Source organism: Helicoverpa armigera, chromosome 5, assembly GCF_030705265.1.
Source record: "Helicoverpa armigera isolate CAAS_96S chromosome 5, ASM3070526v1, whole genome shotgun sequence".
In the NCBI taxonomy this organism is placed as follows: domain Eukaryota; kingdom Metazoa; phylum Arthropoda; class Insecta; order Lepidoptera; family Noctuidae; genus Helicoverpa; species Helicoverpa armigera.
The window spans coordinates 11,532,725-11,551,502 of NC_087124.1; the positions used below are offsets into that span (position 1 = coordinate 11,532,725).

General features: G+C 37.2%; 2 protein-coding genes across 2 annotated transcripts in view; both read left to right on the plus strand.

Annotated features, from left to right (window-relative positions):
* Positions 1-18,778, plus strand: part of LOC110383435 (putative nuclease HARBI1) — a 244,366-nt gene that overhangs the window by 201,598 nt on the left and 23,990 nt on the right. The window lies entirely within an intron of this gene.
* Positions 1-18,778, plus strand: part of Fzr (fizzy-related) — a 42,234-nt gene that overhangs the window by 2,364 nt on the left and 21,092 nt on the right. Inside the window, exon 2 of the mRNA XM_021341247.3 lies at positions 14,563-14,828. Within this exon, the coding sequence (XP_021196922.1) occupies positions 14,563-14,828 (266 nt within the window). The remainder of the gene's footprint in view (positions 1-14,562; positions 14,829-18,778) is intronic.

An 18,778-nucleotide genomic window follows, 5' to 3' on the forward strand; every position in this document is an offset into this window, starting at 1 on the left:
TCCTGATTTTGTATTGAAATACTTGCTTGGAGTTTTTGAAAAGGTTCTAAGAATAGTCCTTGCATTATTGAGCAACCTCATTTCCATGTCTAAAGCTAAAGCCCTATGGTTTTCCATAATTACCATAGTCTGCTCACCATTGACCCGTACAGTTTCATAATTTACATACCTAAATTACTAAACAGTTGACGTCATTTTTCTGCGTTTGCGGCCTAATGATGTCTACCTTTGTTTGTCATTAGAGAAATCTTAGTCAATATACCTATTTATTGTAACTTAATGTATAAGTCGCAGATTCGTTTAGGTTAATTTATTCTTTCGTTTCAATCAAGTCTTTAGTACGACTTAGCGTACCTATTGAAAAACGGAACTTTCTCATTGCAAAAACTACAAAATAACTTGAAAAAAAGTTTGATATTAAAAACCTCTTCGTGTTGGTGGCAAACATTAAATAACATAATAATTTTGATTTACTATGCTTGTCTTCTTACATCTAGTAATAACAAAAGCCTATTACTTTCGGTCTAGGCAAAAAATCGCTCGTAGCTCAATTTGGTCACGCTTCAGGGATCTGTGATGTGAACAAACTTCGCAGCTTTACGAAGGCCATTTCTGAGCAATTTTTAGGATACAGATCCAAGTTTATGTGGCGAGAGGAAATTTTTGGGAAATATATAAAATATTTTGAATTGCATTCGAACCAAGATAACATGATTGTCATTGCTGCTTAACTTGCCGCCGTTAAAGCCTCCCAAAAACTGTCAAGTTAACAGCTGGCTAGACCCCTAATGACAGTTTACAGGAGTTTGCACGCCCCATATTAGCTTACGTAATAAGTCAAGGTGTGGGTGGTAGGAACACTACACCGACAGACATATAAGGTTACAACCACATGGCCCCAGTCTATAACAACCTCATATTAGGTATTTCAATTTTATTCTAAATTATTGCTGAGTGACATCATATTGTCCACGATTTATTCCAATTGCCCTTTTTTCCCGTAATTTTAAAACAAGGAACGCATGCCGTGGCAAGTTATGTGATAAAAAAGTTATGATATGTTTTGTGGTTACCAGATACTGCAAGCTGACCCAAACATTATCCTGTGTTAGCAATACCATCATTTTGCAGCGGTTTATGTATAAAGCGCTTTCCGGTTTGGCAAGCGTAATAATTTGCTGAAATCATAGAAAAAACCGCATACAATTATTGCAATGCTGTTGTCATGAGCTCGACTCATTCGCTTCAAACTAGGCGCCGTAATACTCCTAAATTATAATTTAATTTACTGTCAGAAAAAAGACTTATCACGACGGAAATTCTACTCTGCAATTTACTCAGCAGATTACGACTGGCTCCATGACAATTTATGATAGTCGTTAGACAATTTTCTTCCGTATTAGTGGAATAAGGAACGCTAGTGATAGTAATCGCCTTAGCTAATTAAATCCGTTTAGAAGGCACGCCATTGTGAAAGATACTGGGCGCTGCAGCGTTAAGAGCTTCTACCATTTAAGTAATTACGAGTTTATTTTTTATCTCTTCAATTATCCAATAATACCGATCGATGCAAAAGTATGCTTTTGGCTGTCGACAGATTCTGTAATAAGAATAGAATTTAATTCGTAGCCGAAGTCGGTAGCATCGTCTGAAGTTAGATACATTTTTGTCTAAGAAGCCGTAAGTGTAACTAATAATAAATGTTCAGTGGCAAAAAATAGCTATTAAGTGCTGTACCAATCAAAAGTCAATACTCTAAACTTCTTGTCTTTTTGCTGGCTACCGCCTAATAGACTGTAATGACAATGATTCGTTCAAAATTTCATATCTAACCATAATGATAGGTTGTGTGGTGAGCTGACACCGACTCTTTATTTTATTATTTTCTGCTACTCAGCAGTAATTGAAACTGGGCCTAACGGTGCCACCTGTCTTTGCTTGGCCCTGTAACGTGTAGTTCAAAAGAAATTCATCTAACGTTGCCACGATCTTCGCAGTATCGGTGATGCGCCGAAGTTTTTTGCAATTCAATTAAGATAGCACTGCTAGAATACCTAAAGGCGCGATAAAATCTTCGCTGTCTAACTCGCACTCAATGAATGCGCTAATAAACGAAAGAGATACAACTACGGTTATAAGACTCCAGTCTAGACTGATCACTTTGAATCCATTAAGCTGTATCCGTGTTGTCTGAAATACTAGCAAAAATTAAGTGTTATCATGGAAACTTAACACGTACGGCAAATAGCCGTCAAGCGCGTCCAAAGTTTACTTTTCCACTAATTAAGTTTTGTATGATGTTTAGAATTAGAATATAATCATTGGCTTCTGTGATGCTACAAACTTTTTATTACGTATCCTCAGTAGCTTCTGTAGCGGCTTATTATCAAGTTACTGTGAGCTAATTAGCTACCAAGGTTAACGGCCCTTCGTGTTTCTCACGTAATTAAAACTCTTTTTCTTTGTTTCCTAGCAAAATTAAAAATGCGACTAAATCATGGCACCATGAACAATTGTGGTTTATTTATAATTCATAATGCTTCGCGCTTGGCTACCTGGACGCTATTGTATTACAGAGAGAAAGTTTACAAGTCATTGTTTGACTTGCCTAGACAAATGTAAATTAAGGGTTTTAGGAGTCTTTAATTAGCTCGTGTCGTCTTTAATTAGGAAGAGCTCGTGGCTAAGTCAAAGCCGCGCGGATCGATCGATCATAAGGTTAAGCAACGCTTGGCGCGGTCGGTCCGTGGATGGGTGACCATCTTGTCATACTGAGTTCTTCCGTGTTTCGGATGGCACGATAAACTGTAGGTCCCGGCTGCCATTTAAACATGTTTGGTAGTCGTTACGGGTAGTCAGAAGCCAGAAAGTCTGACAACCAGTCTTACCAAGGGGTATCGGGTTGCCCAGGTAACTGGGTTGAGGAGGTCAGATAGGCAGTCGCTCCTTGTAAAACCCTGGTACACAGCTGCATCCGGTTAGACTGGAAGCCGACCCCAACATAGTTGGGAAAAGGCTAGGCAGATGAGGAGTCTTTAATTAGCATGTAATTTTGAGTAATCTGCTTTATTTAAAATTTAATAAAGGGTCTTCGAAAAGGCACGTGCTTGAACCTTTGTCGGGCAAGTGTTAATGGACGTGTAAAACCGATACGAGCGGAGAATTCGTTTCGGTTCGTCCTTCCTAAGGACGAGCTTGGTCACTCTGGCGCATCCTGCACGTGCTAGGATACGGAACTTCGAGCGCAACACACGTGGGTGTGTATTGTTGTAGATCTTTATCGCCTATGTTTTTATTGGAGTTCCTGTGAAGTAATCGAACCATATTGCATCGAAATAAAGGGCGCGCATGGCGCACGCGTGTTTGATTTTCAAATAGCTTAATTAAGTAATCGCATAATTTTAATGCATACTGCATTCACCTTTAGTTAAAAGTTACTTTTTTCATAGAATCAACATGAACCGCAGTTCAAATGCATAGCTAATTAAATCACGCTTAATAATTCCAACTGCACGGCAAAAAATAAAGCTTCTTGGGTATTCGTGTTCAAGTAATTTTCTTTTCTTCCCAATTAAAAGTTTTTGCTTTTCCATGTTTAATATCAAACGTGCTATATGATATGATTGTGGAATAAATGAGTCTAGGGTTTGTTACATCGACCGTGAAGTTTATATGTAAGGACTGGTCCTAGGTAGGGCTGTCTCTAAGGACTTGTACAAAGGCTTAAGGAAGTTAGTTTCAGTACTTTTTAGTTTTTTTTCCAAATGTAACCCCTCATTACGTCATCGAGCAATTTTATCTCCCACATTTGTTCTATTTTTACTTCCCTTCACTACATCCTAAAATAGCTGTTTTCTATTAGTTCTCCGGGTAACAAAGGTGTGCCTCGTCGCTATCTTGCTTCACCCAATTGAGGGAAATAGGATGTGCGGTACTAGTCATTGATGAGTCACTTTTGCAATACAGCGGTCTTTAAACTTAAAATTTAAACAGATTTATGTGTCTAGCTTAAATGCCCACGCATTAGATATTAAATATTTTACTTAGATCTTGCGCGTCATCTTAGGTACTAGAATATGATAATTTTAAAATCGAATGAGCTGTAAGCTAGCAGGATATTTGCTTTTCCGGCACACTGCACCAACCGGTTGATCATAAGTACTAGATGGTGGTAGTTGTATTTATAAAAGTTTTATGCCACTGCGTATCAACTTTGAAAATCCCCTTTAAATAAGTCTATCGATTCTCAAAACACTAAACAAAGAGATAGACTTTTAATGATAGTGCAAGGGTTATAAAACCCTAAAGTTTGCAGCCCTAATCCTATCGCGTGCCAGAGCAATGAGAGGTACAGGGCATTCACACTAAGGCGTATGATAGTTCATTAACATGCATTAATTAGGGCATTAAAATCACTCGGGCAAGACCATTACGCAATTCTTGTTCAACCATCACCGAGATTAACTACTGGGATTCTTTAGGTTTGAAAAACGAACGCCAGTTTTAGCTTTTAACTTTTTGTCCGGCTACCATTATTTATAATTGTTCCTTTGATCCTCATGAGCAAAATGGTAGCTTATCTATCATTTGTAATCTGCATCTCTTTTTATATAATAATTAACGAATCCTAATACATTCATAATTATCTTGGAAAACCCCAGTTATTAGACCCCTTAGACCCACCGTAACGTTCGCTTGAATAATTCCGCAGAGATTTTTTCGCGTTCCACCGCTGAAGCATGAAGCACCAAGACCTATGATAAAGGACGATGCCCTTATCTATAAATAAGTCTAGTTCCTGAGGACTTCTCGTCCGGAACGGATTATGTCGGCACATTTATTTTGCCTACTGTTGCGAATAGCGTGACGAAGGCTTCGTTTGGGTCATTTGAGCGCTTTTAATCAGAGCCGGGCTCCGTCACGCTTGGAAAATAATCGTATGATAGTGTATCATTTGATAGCTGAGTTTTGATTTGGTTGAAATTGCTTGCCTTTTAAGGCGTGATAAATAATAAATTATGATCCGTGATTTTTTCTTTTAGTTTAGCTATAGTCTGCGTGTAGCTAAATAACAGTTTTAAAGTTGGTTTAAACATACTGCAGTGTAGATTTTTGCCTTTAATTTCTATAAATACGTCTAAGCCCCCCACCTACAGAATATTCGTCATTGGTTGATATTTAGCATTTTCTTCTGCTCATTCTTATTATCACATTTAAGGTCTTTAAACTGAAATTAGCTGGCCAGACGGATGTAGCAACGGTTTCCCATTAGCATGGTAATTAAGGGTCCATTATACCAATCACAGGAACGCCGGTCAAAGGCCATTGGAGTCAATTATAGGCAGTTAATTTTCGTTGCGACCAATAACTTTTCTATAGGTTTCTATAGGACAGTTTTGAATACTGCCTCAGTAATTAGCAGTTTTTCAAGCTTTGCCTCAATAATGTATAAGCATATTAGAGTTTTAATAAGTGCGTTTTAATCGAGTCTCTGTTAGCTACAAGGTGTAGCTTTAAGGTTCATTTTAGCGTAATTAGTTATGATGATTCATCTTCGCGTTGCTTTCACAATGTTGTGAATGTAGCGCTTTTCTCCAGCCTCTCTGAATAACGCGAGAATTATATCTACGTAATATTGACTATCTCTATTACTTTGTTATTGTTGATATTGATACATTATCTTTTATTCAAGGTGAATAAAAGTCTTTAGATACCTTCCTACTTTAGGTAATTATTGAGTAAATAATTACTCTATAATCAATTTGCAGCCATTGCACAATGATAAAAACGCACAAAAATAAGACTGACCTCTACTAAATACTAAGTGTGTTTACGCGCTAAAAGTGTAATATTATTCCCGAAATTATCACCAGCCTCGTTATCAGGAAAGCAATAAAATGCATTGCGATAGCTTTTGCAACCTGTACTGATGATAAATACTTCATCGACTGCTTAAAATGCACGCACATGAGCCTTTGGTCGGTTCGCCTCTTTGAACTGTTTCATACACTGCATAGATGATTATGCACGTTTTCTTTATATTCAAGTTTCTGTAACGGGTCTTTCCTAGTTTTCCGAATAATGCGTGCAGTAATAATTATAGTGACTACAATTACATCTAACGATTCCCCTAACTATTTTGGTTATCCCAAAAATCCACTTTTAGTATAGAACTCGACATCTTGCAATAATAGTTTGATTAGTAAGTTATTAAAACATTGCATGTCACCTCAGTAAACGCAAGTGTGTGCACTCCCTAACGCAGCGAATTGTCCCACTAACATCGGGAACAAATTGCTTGACTTCTGATAAGACGCCTTATCGCAAAACTGCTATGTGCATGAAATTGCGTATTTAAGCATTCGAAGGATTATATTTAGCATCGTTGATTTTGTTGCTATTCGCCTAATTAATCACTGCATCGTTATCTCCACGTTCCTTGGTCCACTCAGTCTTGCCTCTTATTTCAAAAATGTTAAGTCTTGTAATCAGTCCTTGTCGTCTTCCGTGCTAAACTTTAAAATGTTTAGATTGCTGGAACAGTAACCACACACAATGATGAATCACATACGTATATTTTATTCGGATTATTTAAATTTCCCACAAAACGTATGCAAATACCTCATTGTTGCTAAAGGTATGAAAAGCGTACTGTCATTCACAAAATATGTTCTCCAAAAGAGGTGCCGCCTCAGTAATTCTAAAACATCTAATCAAGATAAGCAAATACCGCAAAATTTAAAAGTTTTCTCGCAAACTTTAATCAAGCGCCAGATCCAAAAAAGTTTATAGCAAATAATTGCACTTGACGCGGCGGAGATCATTCTTGCACCTGTGTCAACTTTACACGATTCTGTCACTTTTGGGTGGGCGAGTGCATATTTGCAAATTTTGTAACCAACAAATTAACACTTTCGGCCACATCAAGTAACACACGCTTCCATATTAATCGTAAATCTTTGTCACTTGCATTGAAATGAAATAAATCTTGATACATCATTTCGTGTTTTGATATTGATGTGCTTTTAGCTTATCTTTTATGTTTAGTAATGATTTATGGACGATTCCAGACTAATGAAATGTCATTTTTATTGCATTGTCGTGGAGGTAACTTGCCAAAATAATTCGTTCATTTTCAAATATTGTGACTGCAGAATTTATTTTTATGTCGGTTCTTTATAGATTGACATTTAAGACAGGTCTACAGGCAAGGTGCATGACATCCTCAGGATTTTGTACACCTACACCAATAATTTAGTTACGACCAGCCTTCAACTCACGATCAGCTGAAATGATGATGTCATTCGCTATTATTCAATATTTGTTTTGCTACATAAATTCACAATTTGACGAGATTTTACTACAGTCGTGTAATGATTTTCTTCTATATTTGTTTTTGTGACTAAAATACGTTAGGTTTTTTTATGAGTGTATTTGCATCAGCTGACTGTGATTCAGAAATCGTGATCGTACGCTGTAGCTGGACTTTCAGTATTCCAAATGTATTAGTTGTTCTCAGAAGTTCATTGAACGATCAGCTGAGTCAACTACGTTTGATTTTTTCCCTTTGCATGTTAAGGACAATAATACGGCGACAAAGTTGCAAAAGTGTCCAATATTTTGACTTGAAATCACGTGTAGGAAGGAATAAATGAGTTTTGTTGTTTGTTAAATTCTTATTTTTATTTTCTTCGATACAAATTTTATTTCATGTGAATCGATAAATTGGCTGTCGTCATTCCGAGTTTTCGTTCGTGCATCTCTTTTATCGACTACTTGGCAAATGATATCATCTGTTTGCACCTCTCTCGAATAACTATTGTCTGATTTCATGTATTGACGACAATCTTAAAAATATCCTTTTTTTTTTGTACTCCGACAAGTCTAGACATGTTGAATGCCCACCCCGCTGTCAGATATCAGCTGTGATGCTGCCTTAGGATCGAATAAGACGACAAATACACATTGTTCAACATTCATCATTCGCGTCAGCAACACGAGGATTTAGTCGAGTTTTTTTGGGCCATATTTTTATAGACTTGTTCGTCGGTGCCTAACCCTATCACGAAATTAAATGCAAGTTTTTAGACGATGATTCAATAAAATGTTGATTGATGCATGTTTTGATTTCTTCTCGTAATGTATTCTTAATCTGTGCATGATAATTGCTCATATTATATGATTTCATACAATAAAATAATCGGCTAGCAACAGACTAGACCTGGCGGATAGAATTATTATTTTATACTTGTTTTAGACTTTTCATTACATGGTTATTTGAGTGGTTTCAAAGTCTGCTCGTCCGTGCCGAGTAACTGTTCGTTCGAAGTTTTCTATAGCTAGCTATTGCTTGGATGGTAGTTCAATTTGAAAGTAGGTTGGAGAAACGAAGTGACGCTGTCGCTAGGGGAAAGCACTGAAGCGTACATTACAGCGCACTTCTGTTACAGTACATTGTAACACAAGACCATAATTCACCAACACGAGAACATAATTCACCAACAAAGACCATAATTCTGAAATAGTGCTTGAATATGCACGGTGTTTTGCTTAGCGGTACTCAAATGAAGGTTCTGTTCCTGACGACATTCTAAATCCCGCGCTATTCCCCTCACTGCGAGCAGTTACGAAAGTAAACACTGCCTGTTACATTGTTTGTTCACTTATGCCAATAGTAATGGCCTCATTGAGGTGCCTGCTACCACTCGTACTAACATTGTGCCGAGAAATATACAGCGTGCCACAAAAAACCTATTGAACAGAAGCTCTTATAAGTAGGTAACATTTGAGGTGTGATGACTGGATAATCGGCCGTAGTTTCTAATGACACATGGCAACTAATAACAAATGATTCTTTGTACAAATATTGTCAGCGGTAGGTTTTTTATTCTTTTTATTCGTCGATGTTGAATTATTATTGCGAGATTCCACACACGTACGTACCTAGACGATCATAATAGATCCTCTCGGTGTCCATCTATTTTCTAACATTGTCACTTGGCATTATTTAAAGCTTAAAACAGGATGATTAATGTCCTAGACATTAGCATGCATTGTTGTTTCTATGTATGTAATTGCTACAGTTTTTTGTATTGTCTCCAGACTTGACACCTGAGTTGGAGCATAAATCAGTTGTCAAAGTGTTGAATTTAGGCCGATGGCATACAATGCTTGGTGATCAATTGACGTCTTCGAGATTTGTTCGTCTGACATCATCATCCGCAGCCAGTCTGATGATCTCTGACATGTTTGAGCTCGATCATGTCTAGATTATACCAAGATGTATATGAATTTAATACCTGCCAATGCGGTCGTATAGTTTTTTGCTAGCTTTGGTTGCTAAAAATATTGATTTTTTGAGATCATTATAATCGTTGTTAGTAATGAAATGCTCGGCAAAAACGTCAACATATTCTATTCGTATTAGGTAAAAATTTAGCAAAAAATGTTTTGCATGCAAAAAGCAGAATCGCTCACGACCCCATCCATGTGTTAAGTAATGAACCACGTTTTTGGTTCAATGCACTCACGAATCTTTATTTTACTGAATATCAAATGCCATGATTATCAATTCATTTGTATTTAAAGTCATTATTTGCATCGTGTGCACGATTTCCTTGGACTAAATAAGTATCTAGGAATGATTGCTTCTATAATTTATGGTTAGCTTAATGCATTACGATGCAGGATCCTATTTATTAATATATTGTATCCCACATACAATTTGAAAGAGTACACGTGGGTGGGTGCTCCTACAATATCTGAATCATTTCATTGGTTGTGGCAGACAATTGCGTGAGGTTCAACGCTCCGCATTGGGGTTCACAACTAATTTTCCGTTTTCCACCGTTCCGCGTTGCGTCAGGTGCTACTGCCGTGCGCAGATCAACTCGGCTTCACGGATGTACTTACGAGAGAATGGACGCTGACACCGTTTCTGTGCACAAGTCGCGACTTGTGTTTATTTCAAGGAAACTTCAGATATATTCTTGTCCCATGAAGTCATTTGTTGAGGTAAAATTACACACTATTTAAAATGTAAATTAAATGCCAATGTAACCGCGAAATTGTTAACCAAATACCTATAAGTCAAAGTTGATAGATGCTAATTGTAAGCATCCGTCAAATAGTCAATTCCAGATCCTGCTATCATTTACTTAGCTATTGATACATGTTATTGTAATGATGTCATTTGAATTACCTTCTCAGAAAGCTTTCATTTCAATGTGCATTTCATGCGGCTGGCATAGTATAGTAAAACAATTGTTGGCCGGGTCACCCGATAAAGTAGAAAGAGTCGATAACCGGTGCATTATGAAAGTACAACACCGCTACTGTACGATAAGTTTTCAATAGAACTGCGTTGTTTGTGGCCCTAATAGCTGATAAAGTTTCTAAGGTTAAGGAACTTGTCTGTATCTGGTTGTGAAAGCGCAGCGGCGCGGGCGCAGATGCATTAGAACTGCTTACGATGCGCTCGCTGCGTTGGATCCCGTTATTGACCTGACTTTACTAGGTACTAGAGCCAAGTACTTGCTTATATACGCTACGGCTCTAGAATTCTCCCAGCACATATAGCGGGGTTCTCAAGGTGCAGCCGATTGCATTTGCAAAACAATCGCATTCTTTGAATTAGGATATTGCGCTAGTTATGGATTGTTCCACTAGAACGTTTATAGTACGGCAATAGTAGGTCGCGAATGAGTAAACTGTAAACTATATTCCATATATTTGTGCATTTCTACAGGTATGACTGTCGGGGTTACTCGTTAAGCAATGGTCTCATAATGACGTAAACACTTTAACACTATTCATAGAAAACGTGCCATGCGGTTTTTTCCTTCACTTCTAGCTTGGTTTTAAGTTTTTTTTGTCAAACGTTCGCAACTTTTTTATTTATGAAAAAGTTGATTTACTAAATGATGTTAACATATTTTGCGGCGCGTGCCATTATGTCGAGGAATTAAAATTTAGAGCACCAGTATTTCTAATCTGAAACCTGTCACAATGCAAACAGGTTGTGTGTCGAATAAAGTATTCACTGATCAAATATTTGAACAGTAGCTAAAGGTGAATGTAATTGATATTAACTTCGTCCATATCATATCCATGTGCAGGAGCATATATTCTTTTCTTGTTCCATTTCAATGTTCATTTCTACTTTCGTATTTACGGCCTTCACGATCTTACTAGGCACGTAGGTGTACCCGTATGCTATCGGTTATCGTGAAATCTAGGGCATGTTATCGACTCCTGTTACTGCACCTGCCACTAAACACAACCTACTAACACTTGTGACGTAATTACTATTTAGTTACGGATCGTACACAGAGCTGGAACGAATTTCAATCATTTGTTAACCTAATAGGTTTAGGCTGGCTTTGAACATAATGAGCTGCCCACCTCTTTGCTACACGTTCGATTAAGATGTTGATGTAGTCACGTGGAGATTTAAGTCACAGGAGATCTGTCTGTAGTGTGTAACTATGTTGGAAAGTTCGATTTAAAAGATCAGTATTCAGTCGTAAATTAAAATTTTGAATCAGGATATACTGCTGCTTCTAAGTCTGCGTAAAACTGAACGCTTTTAAGCTATTTAGTTTTTTTATTATAGGCAAGAATATTTTGTTGGTATAACCTGGTTTACTGCATTGATTCTTATAAATCTGACTCAAGTGTTGCGCGTCGAAGCCCATCGACGCATACCTAGATAAGTGAACATTGCAGGAGGATTTTTTCAACCTGCTACCGGGTCCCGATAACATACATTCTGGAGTGTATGACACACTTTCAATGAATATCGATAACCACTATCTGGGTGAGGCACCACCGTTTTCTTCTATTAGCTTTTTGCTGTATTGAAAAATTCTTCAAACAAGCAAACTCTATCGTTATCGCCAGCCCGTCCATTGGTTCATTTACCAGTGCTATAACTTATCACTTTATCTTGTGTACTAAACACAGAATTCCCAGCAATTTACTTACAGATAATATTTACTAGAACAATTCTATTGAGTCGTGGTTACGACCAGAAATTGGGGCCAATTTGTGGCCGTACTCCGTGTCCAGGGCAATTGGATGTGGGCAGACACCACGTAGGTGGAGGCCTTGCAAAAGACTGTTACGCTTAGACAATTAGTTCTATTCTCACCTCAGCAAAATAGACTCTATACCTTTAATAATTCAGCACGGATTCGCGTCTTGGACGGATGTTGACAAATTTGGCGATGTTCCGAATTAATTATGTGTGCGCCGATGGTCTGTCACGTAGGTAACCAAATATAGTTGCATGTATAACGTCTCCCACCTTGTATGGAGGTGCCCCAGGAAGGAAGAGGTGTGAGTGAACCCGCGCGTGAGCAGCTACATGGGAACAATTGATGTTTTTATTCATTACGTTACGATTCAAATGCAATTTGGAGACGTGCTTCCGATGTGCGTTTGTTATTTGGGAAGTGCATCGACCACGCTTCGCAAATGTTCTTTGGACGTCAATGCCCCTCGTCTATTATGTTGAATATAAATCGATAATTTAAATTCAGATGGTAAAAAAAACAAACGATGATAAAAACCTAGACGCAGACATCGTAATTTGTGTCTTAATGTCGTATCGTGAATGTACTAATAATATAATTGCCATCTATATCAAAATCGATTTTATTAATTCTGAATGTCAATAAAACGTTAAAACTGTACTATATTTTATTTAATTTTCTTTCGATATAAAATTTCAAAATATTACATGCTAATACAAGAATTTATGTTAATATTATGCAGTTTTTATGTAAAAACATTAACAATCATGTATTTCTAAAACTGGTTCGATAAATCCACATCCAGGCGTTAAATTGTGGCTATTAAGTGTTTCTAAGGAGCACTATGAATCACTGTTGTCAAGTGCATTGTATTTGTGTTATGTGAATCATCATTAACATAGAACTCCAAGTGGTTGTCCGTACTGGGTGCAAATTTTATTTTCGGCGATATCCCCTGGGTTGTCGCAAAACTGTCCATCAAACATCCGCCATCTGTTTTAGATAGTATAATTAAAGGTGCTTCAGTCATTAGCACTCTTCTAATCGCTGTACAAAAAAAGTATTTCGTTTAATACTCCATGTTTCATTTTATAAATAAAGATTTATAACTCCGCCGCTTTTAAAAATCAAGCGTGCATATAAATATATGCACGCTTGATTGATATTGACGGGATAAGAAGTAAGGTCGTTGATTGATTTATGTTTAGTTTCATTTATCCCATTTTTTTACAAATCAAAAAGAGCTTTCTGTATCCGCTTTCCTTAATATTCGCATCTAGAGTTCAAAGCTCACATTTTTCTGACACTAGACGTGACTAAATTAGTATTATTTTAAAACTTTACAAGCAGCAAAAACAAGCTTGTTCGGTTACTGAATAATTAATCAGAAAATGTTCGGAGCTATAATTAATTTGCGAGATATGCTGTGTTTTAGAAATATTGTCAATTATATTTGCTAGAAGAGGTTTTTTATGGTCGTGAATCACGTGGCACGTGCGCAGGCGCATATGGCTTCGGCCAGACAGGATACCCACACACACACGACGAACCGACGCTCATAATATATTCACCTGCTTTAGTTATTATTTTTATAGATCTGAATATTAAAGTTTTAATCTTTTCTAACTAGATATTTCGACGTTTTTGTGGCTCGAAATTAAGATGACCCGTGTCTGGTCATTTATGTTGACAAATTATACCTAGAATTAAAAATAAATATATTACTTGTTTTATTTAAATGATTGGGACATTTAGGGGCTGTTGCACCAAGCTATGATTTAGTGGGCTGTTGATGCGGTCTCTAAATTCTTCGATACCGAACACGTGTGAATAAAAATCAAATCCTATCAAATAAACTTCTTCAAATAAACTTGTCTATTGACATGTGGGGAAATATATATTTTATTGCCAAGTTTTGAAACCAGATTATTTGCGAATAGTTAATAGCAGGATAGTAAACTGTCGCGTGAATTATTTTTAAGAGCATGCTATTGCCAGTAAATAGAAACAGAGGGCATTTTATGATCGGTCAAATGTAGCAAATCGGTTAAATGGTTTAAATGCAGTCTTTGCTGCTGTTGACAAACAATTACCGTCATTATGATGATTTTTCCTTATTACCTCAGCCATAAATTAGTTTATTTTAGGACTTAGATAAGAATTTATCACCTATTGGTATTTTAACAAATTACCTCATTTGGACCTGACATGACTTTGTTTTGAGTTATAATTAGTGTTTGAAGAGTGCCTTCCTATTTAATATTATGAAAATGAATAGTTTATTTGCTTAGAAATCTTATGCAGATGAGGCTAGAGAATGTATAGCTCAAGTAGACTATCGTTTCTTTTGTTTAGTACATGTTGAAAACACAACATTTCTGTACTTATAAAAGCCGTTATACGTCAATTATAAGGAAATATTGAAAATAAACCTGAGCTCGTCTGGAGCATGTCATTTAATTAGAGTGCATAATACATAAATAATTACCAGATTGGTTGTTAAACACCCAACTTTTTTCATTTCCAGCAATACACAGAGGAACAGAAAACCAGCCCACAAAGAAAGCGCGAGGCGATGGCGGCGGGGACAACGGCACGGGTGCTCGGGACCAACACGCGTACAACTGTCTCCTTCAGAACGAACTCCTCGGTGCCCAGATAGAGGAGGTCCGAGGACCGTCAGCCTCCTGCGCGGAGGGTAACAAGGCCAGCTTGGGCACTGCACAGACCCCGAAGTCCTCGCCAGCATATCTGCCCGTCTACAGGTTTAATGCGCAAAGTCATAATGCTGTGGTGAGTACCTTTTTCGTTTGGCTGAGCGATATTATTTTGATATAGTAACTGTCCAGTAATTTAGGATTGTCGGTTTTGGTGACTTTTTCTGTAGAAGAAGTTTAGGTGATAATGTCAGATTCGTTTTGTGATGTGAATTGCCACCAAACTGCCCAAACGCCAATACGACAATCTTAATCGTATTTCGAATTCTTAAGTATTAGGTCACCCATTCCAGGACTCGTGACACAACCCTATTTAAACGACTTATCTCACATTTCTTTTAGGAAACATTTAAGGACAATCTTTCTAAGTTAAAATGCTAATGTTTTTGTTTTAAACGCGATAACGATATACAGATAACAGTCGGAAACAAGCAAGACATAAAATCTATCTATGGTAGTACGAACGCTAGCCTTGTGCCAAATACAGTGTGTTGACGTATATTAATGCTGATTGTAGTACATTCTAGGCTCGTAGGCCCGTTCTAGCACAAGGAATTTGCCTAACAGCTGTTTACATTTGACTTTTTAAAATGCCCATTTTCTTTACATAGAAAACATGTCATTTTGAAATAAGACCCTCCGTGGAACCAACAATCTTTGTTGGTATTCTATTGTTTCTAATAAATGATTGTCAAGAGATTTGGATCGATGCCAAACCGCAGGTTATTGTACTGTACTAAATCTTTGTTTTTACATCTAAATTCAGTAATTTCGTTCATTCCATAGGTTTGCGGTAACATTAGTCATGATTTACTTATGTAGGTTGATCATTGATTTTCAATTGTTCTATACCTAAGCTTCTAAAGTTCGATTCTTCTAAGTCATGGTGTCTTCAAGCTTCGGCATCAAATTAGTGATTGGTACAATTGTTCGTCGAACCGTGAGTTTATTTAATGCGTAACGTAAAAAACGGTCTCTGGGCCGAGAAATGCACTGTCACGATAATTTCTAAAGTTTTTAGATGCAATTTATTTTCGCTCCGAATCTGGGAACGAAAAACCAAATTCTCTGATGGTCTTTTGCGCAATACTTTTGTGGGAAATAGGTCATGAAATTAATTTCTCTCGCTACTGTTTTAGAAATGAATGCGTAGCGGTCACGTCTCAGGTTTTTAGTTACATTTATGTTTTACAGTTATCCAAAGCATTGGTTGGAAAACTTCTACGACTTGTCTGCCAGTGCAAGCAAGTTGTATTGTTTGAGTTTGCATACCAATTAATCGATAAATGATATATGGTTACTTATTTATTTCTAGATATATTTTCAAGCCCAAGATACTATCGTAAGTGTTTAAGGTTTAAGGATAAATTAAATCTCAAAATGTGATTTTATGTCATCCCAAATCAGTAAAATCGTTTCGTTTAACTCTTGTCATTACCTTCATAAAAATCTAATAACAATAAAATTCTCGTGCAGTAAACCCGGGTTTCACATCAAATGCGTTACAACATAAAAAAATATGCATGTCTAATTAGTATATGTTCTCCCAGTGTGTAAAATGAATCGTATTGCGATATGTCTGCATGTCCCGCCTGTGTCTAATTGCATCAGAAATCTTTATTCGATAGAACGCGTTTTTTGCAAAAATTTTAGCGTAATTGGTAATTTGCTTTTTTGTCCAGTTTTTGGTAATCCTTTGTTTGTCTGGCTACCATCTAGATATTTCCCAGGCAGAAGTTAATCCATGACTAAAAAGCTTAAGTACTGTAACCATCAAGACATGAACAATACTTGCGCATTGCGGGGTCGAGATTGTGCGCTCGTGTAAAAAATGAGTAAAAACTTTTCTCTTTATAAAATTAGCTTGATTATTGTGTTAAAAAAGAAATATTTTAAAAGCCTGTGTGCCTGAATTGAGCCTTTTATGCCCTGACAATATTTATGGACGCGTCACAGTGATGTATTTGAACATTTCGTGATTCGATGAGTTATTTAGACGGCGATTGGCGTATTGTCAAAATGCATTTGGTTTATTACTCAATAAAATGTGAGTTCTTAATTTCATTTTGTGTTTATTGCACTTTTTATGGGCGTTATTTGGTTCCGTTTTTTAAATGTATTTTTTTAATAAATCTTTTTACAGGGGTTCCAATAGTTGCTGTTAAAAGACTGATAAAGAAACGTGCTTCATGTTTACTTTGAAAAGCATCGAATAGGTATTTTTGAAACATGCACAACTTAAAATACCTCCAAACATCCGGTATTATTGCGCTAACAAAATAAACCTAATTGTTCTGACCCTAACATTTAACCCCCGGCTGGACCAAATTGAATTTGCCAATATCGGAGCATAATGTCGCGTAAAGTACCCCATCTAATGTGGCCCAAACACTGTTGTGACAGTATCTTCGGCCGTAAGTACCGATTTTAAATATAAAACTTATTAAAAGTCGGCGGACATCGATTTTTATTGCATGGCTAAGTGACGTCGAATCGTATCCCATCGCTGCCCAAACGGAATTCGTGTTATGTTTCGAATATGTACGAATCGATACTTTTGGAAACGTATTTATGGGCGATTCTCTGTAAGCTCGTAATCGGCTGTCCGGACCGATTTTTTCAATAAATAGTTTAATTCTTATTTAAAAAATCACATTTTATGAAACTTTAACCCCGAAGCTTCACGGGCCCTTTGTTTTTATAACCATAATTACTTTAATTTTTTTTCTATACGTTTTAGAAGCTCGAAAAATACAGTCCCCTGGCTGTCCCTTTCACTGCATTCACACCTAGAAATGCGATTTCCGAAAAAATTGATGAAACTACTTTCACTTAGCAGTTAATATCACAAACAAAAATAATGAAATTATATTATTTTCGTAAAACAAGCACTCATTACAACTTTATTCATTTTAATAAACTCCTGTAAACTTTGTCCTGAGAATTTTAATACAGTCCCCTGCCAAAAATTTAAATCAATATTTAAAAAAAACTATAATATTTTACAATCGTTTTATTAGTGCAACGAAATGCAATTGTTGTGAAGTTGGCAAACTTATCAAATGTGGTAACGAAACGCCATTCTGTTTAGTGATAGAGCGTCATTTGTGAGGCGAACAAGCGTTTGGGCCGCTACCTAACACAGGCCTCTGGTAAATAATTGTATGTAATTTAATTACTTAAATTATCTCTATTTATAGTTAATTGTTACATTATTTGTGCCTTAATTGATCGGTAGGTTCTTAAAAAACTATAAGACATCGGTTTCATAAATATTGTGAAATCTAACTGAAATACACAGTCCTCTGGCAACAGTCCTTTGCCAAAAAACGCAACAGGGGACTGTTTAACAAAACAGGGGACTGTGTATTCTGCGTATTGGTTTAATAGTTTTCATGAATTGTTTGTCTAAATTTATTCGCTAGTCTCTTTTATTAATTTAAGAATCAAACTATCATTGCATCGCATTATTTTTTTCCTTTATGAACTTGAATTATATTACACAGGCTGATCGAACGCACGTGATATGGCTCCTAAAAAGAAGAAGCTATCCCGAGAGGAACTACAAAAAAAGAGAGAATCAGAGCGGCAAGAGCGACTGCCCTATCTGACCTCCACAACTCAGTTACCCGTGCAACCGACTTTTTTTAACGACGCTAAAAATCATCAAATGACCCCTCCCGCTGCGGGTCAGAAGCGGTGGGGGAGTGTCAGAGTTTTACTGACTAAAAATCCGTCGTGTTCCGTCGTAGGCCTTTAATGTACCAGGGCCGTGGTAACTCTTTCGTACAGTCCCGCAGCCCCAGAGGCCCTATGCCCTGCTGGGCCTCGCTAGGGTTGCTGACATCAACTTGAGGAGCGCGTGGAACTACGCACGCCACCGACACGGGTCTGTTGTCTAAAAAGACGCAGGAACGATGAATCATCTGAACTCATCGCCCACAGACCCAGGCCTACGGTGGCCGGGAGTCGTCTCGCGCAACCCGGCGCCCGTGGTGACTACCTGGTCCAGCCGGGATGAGAGAT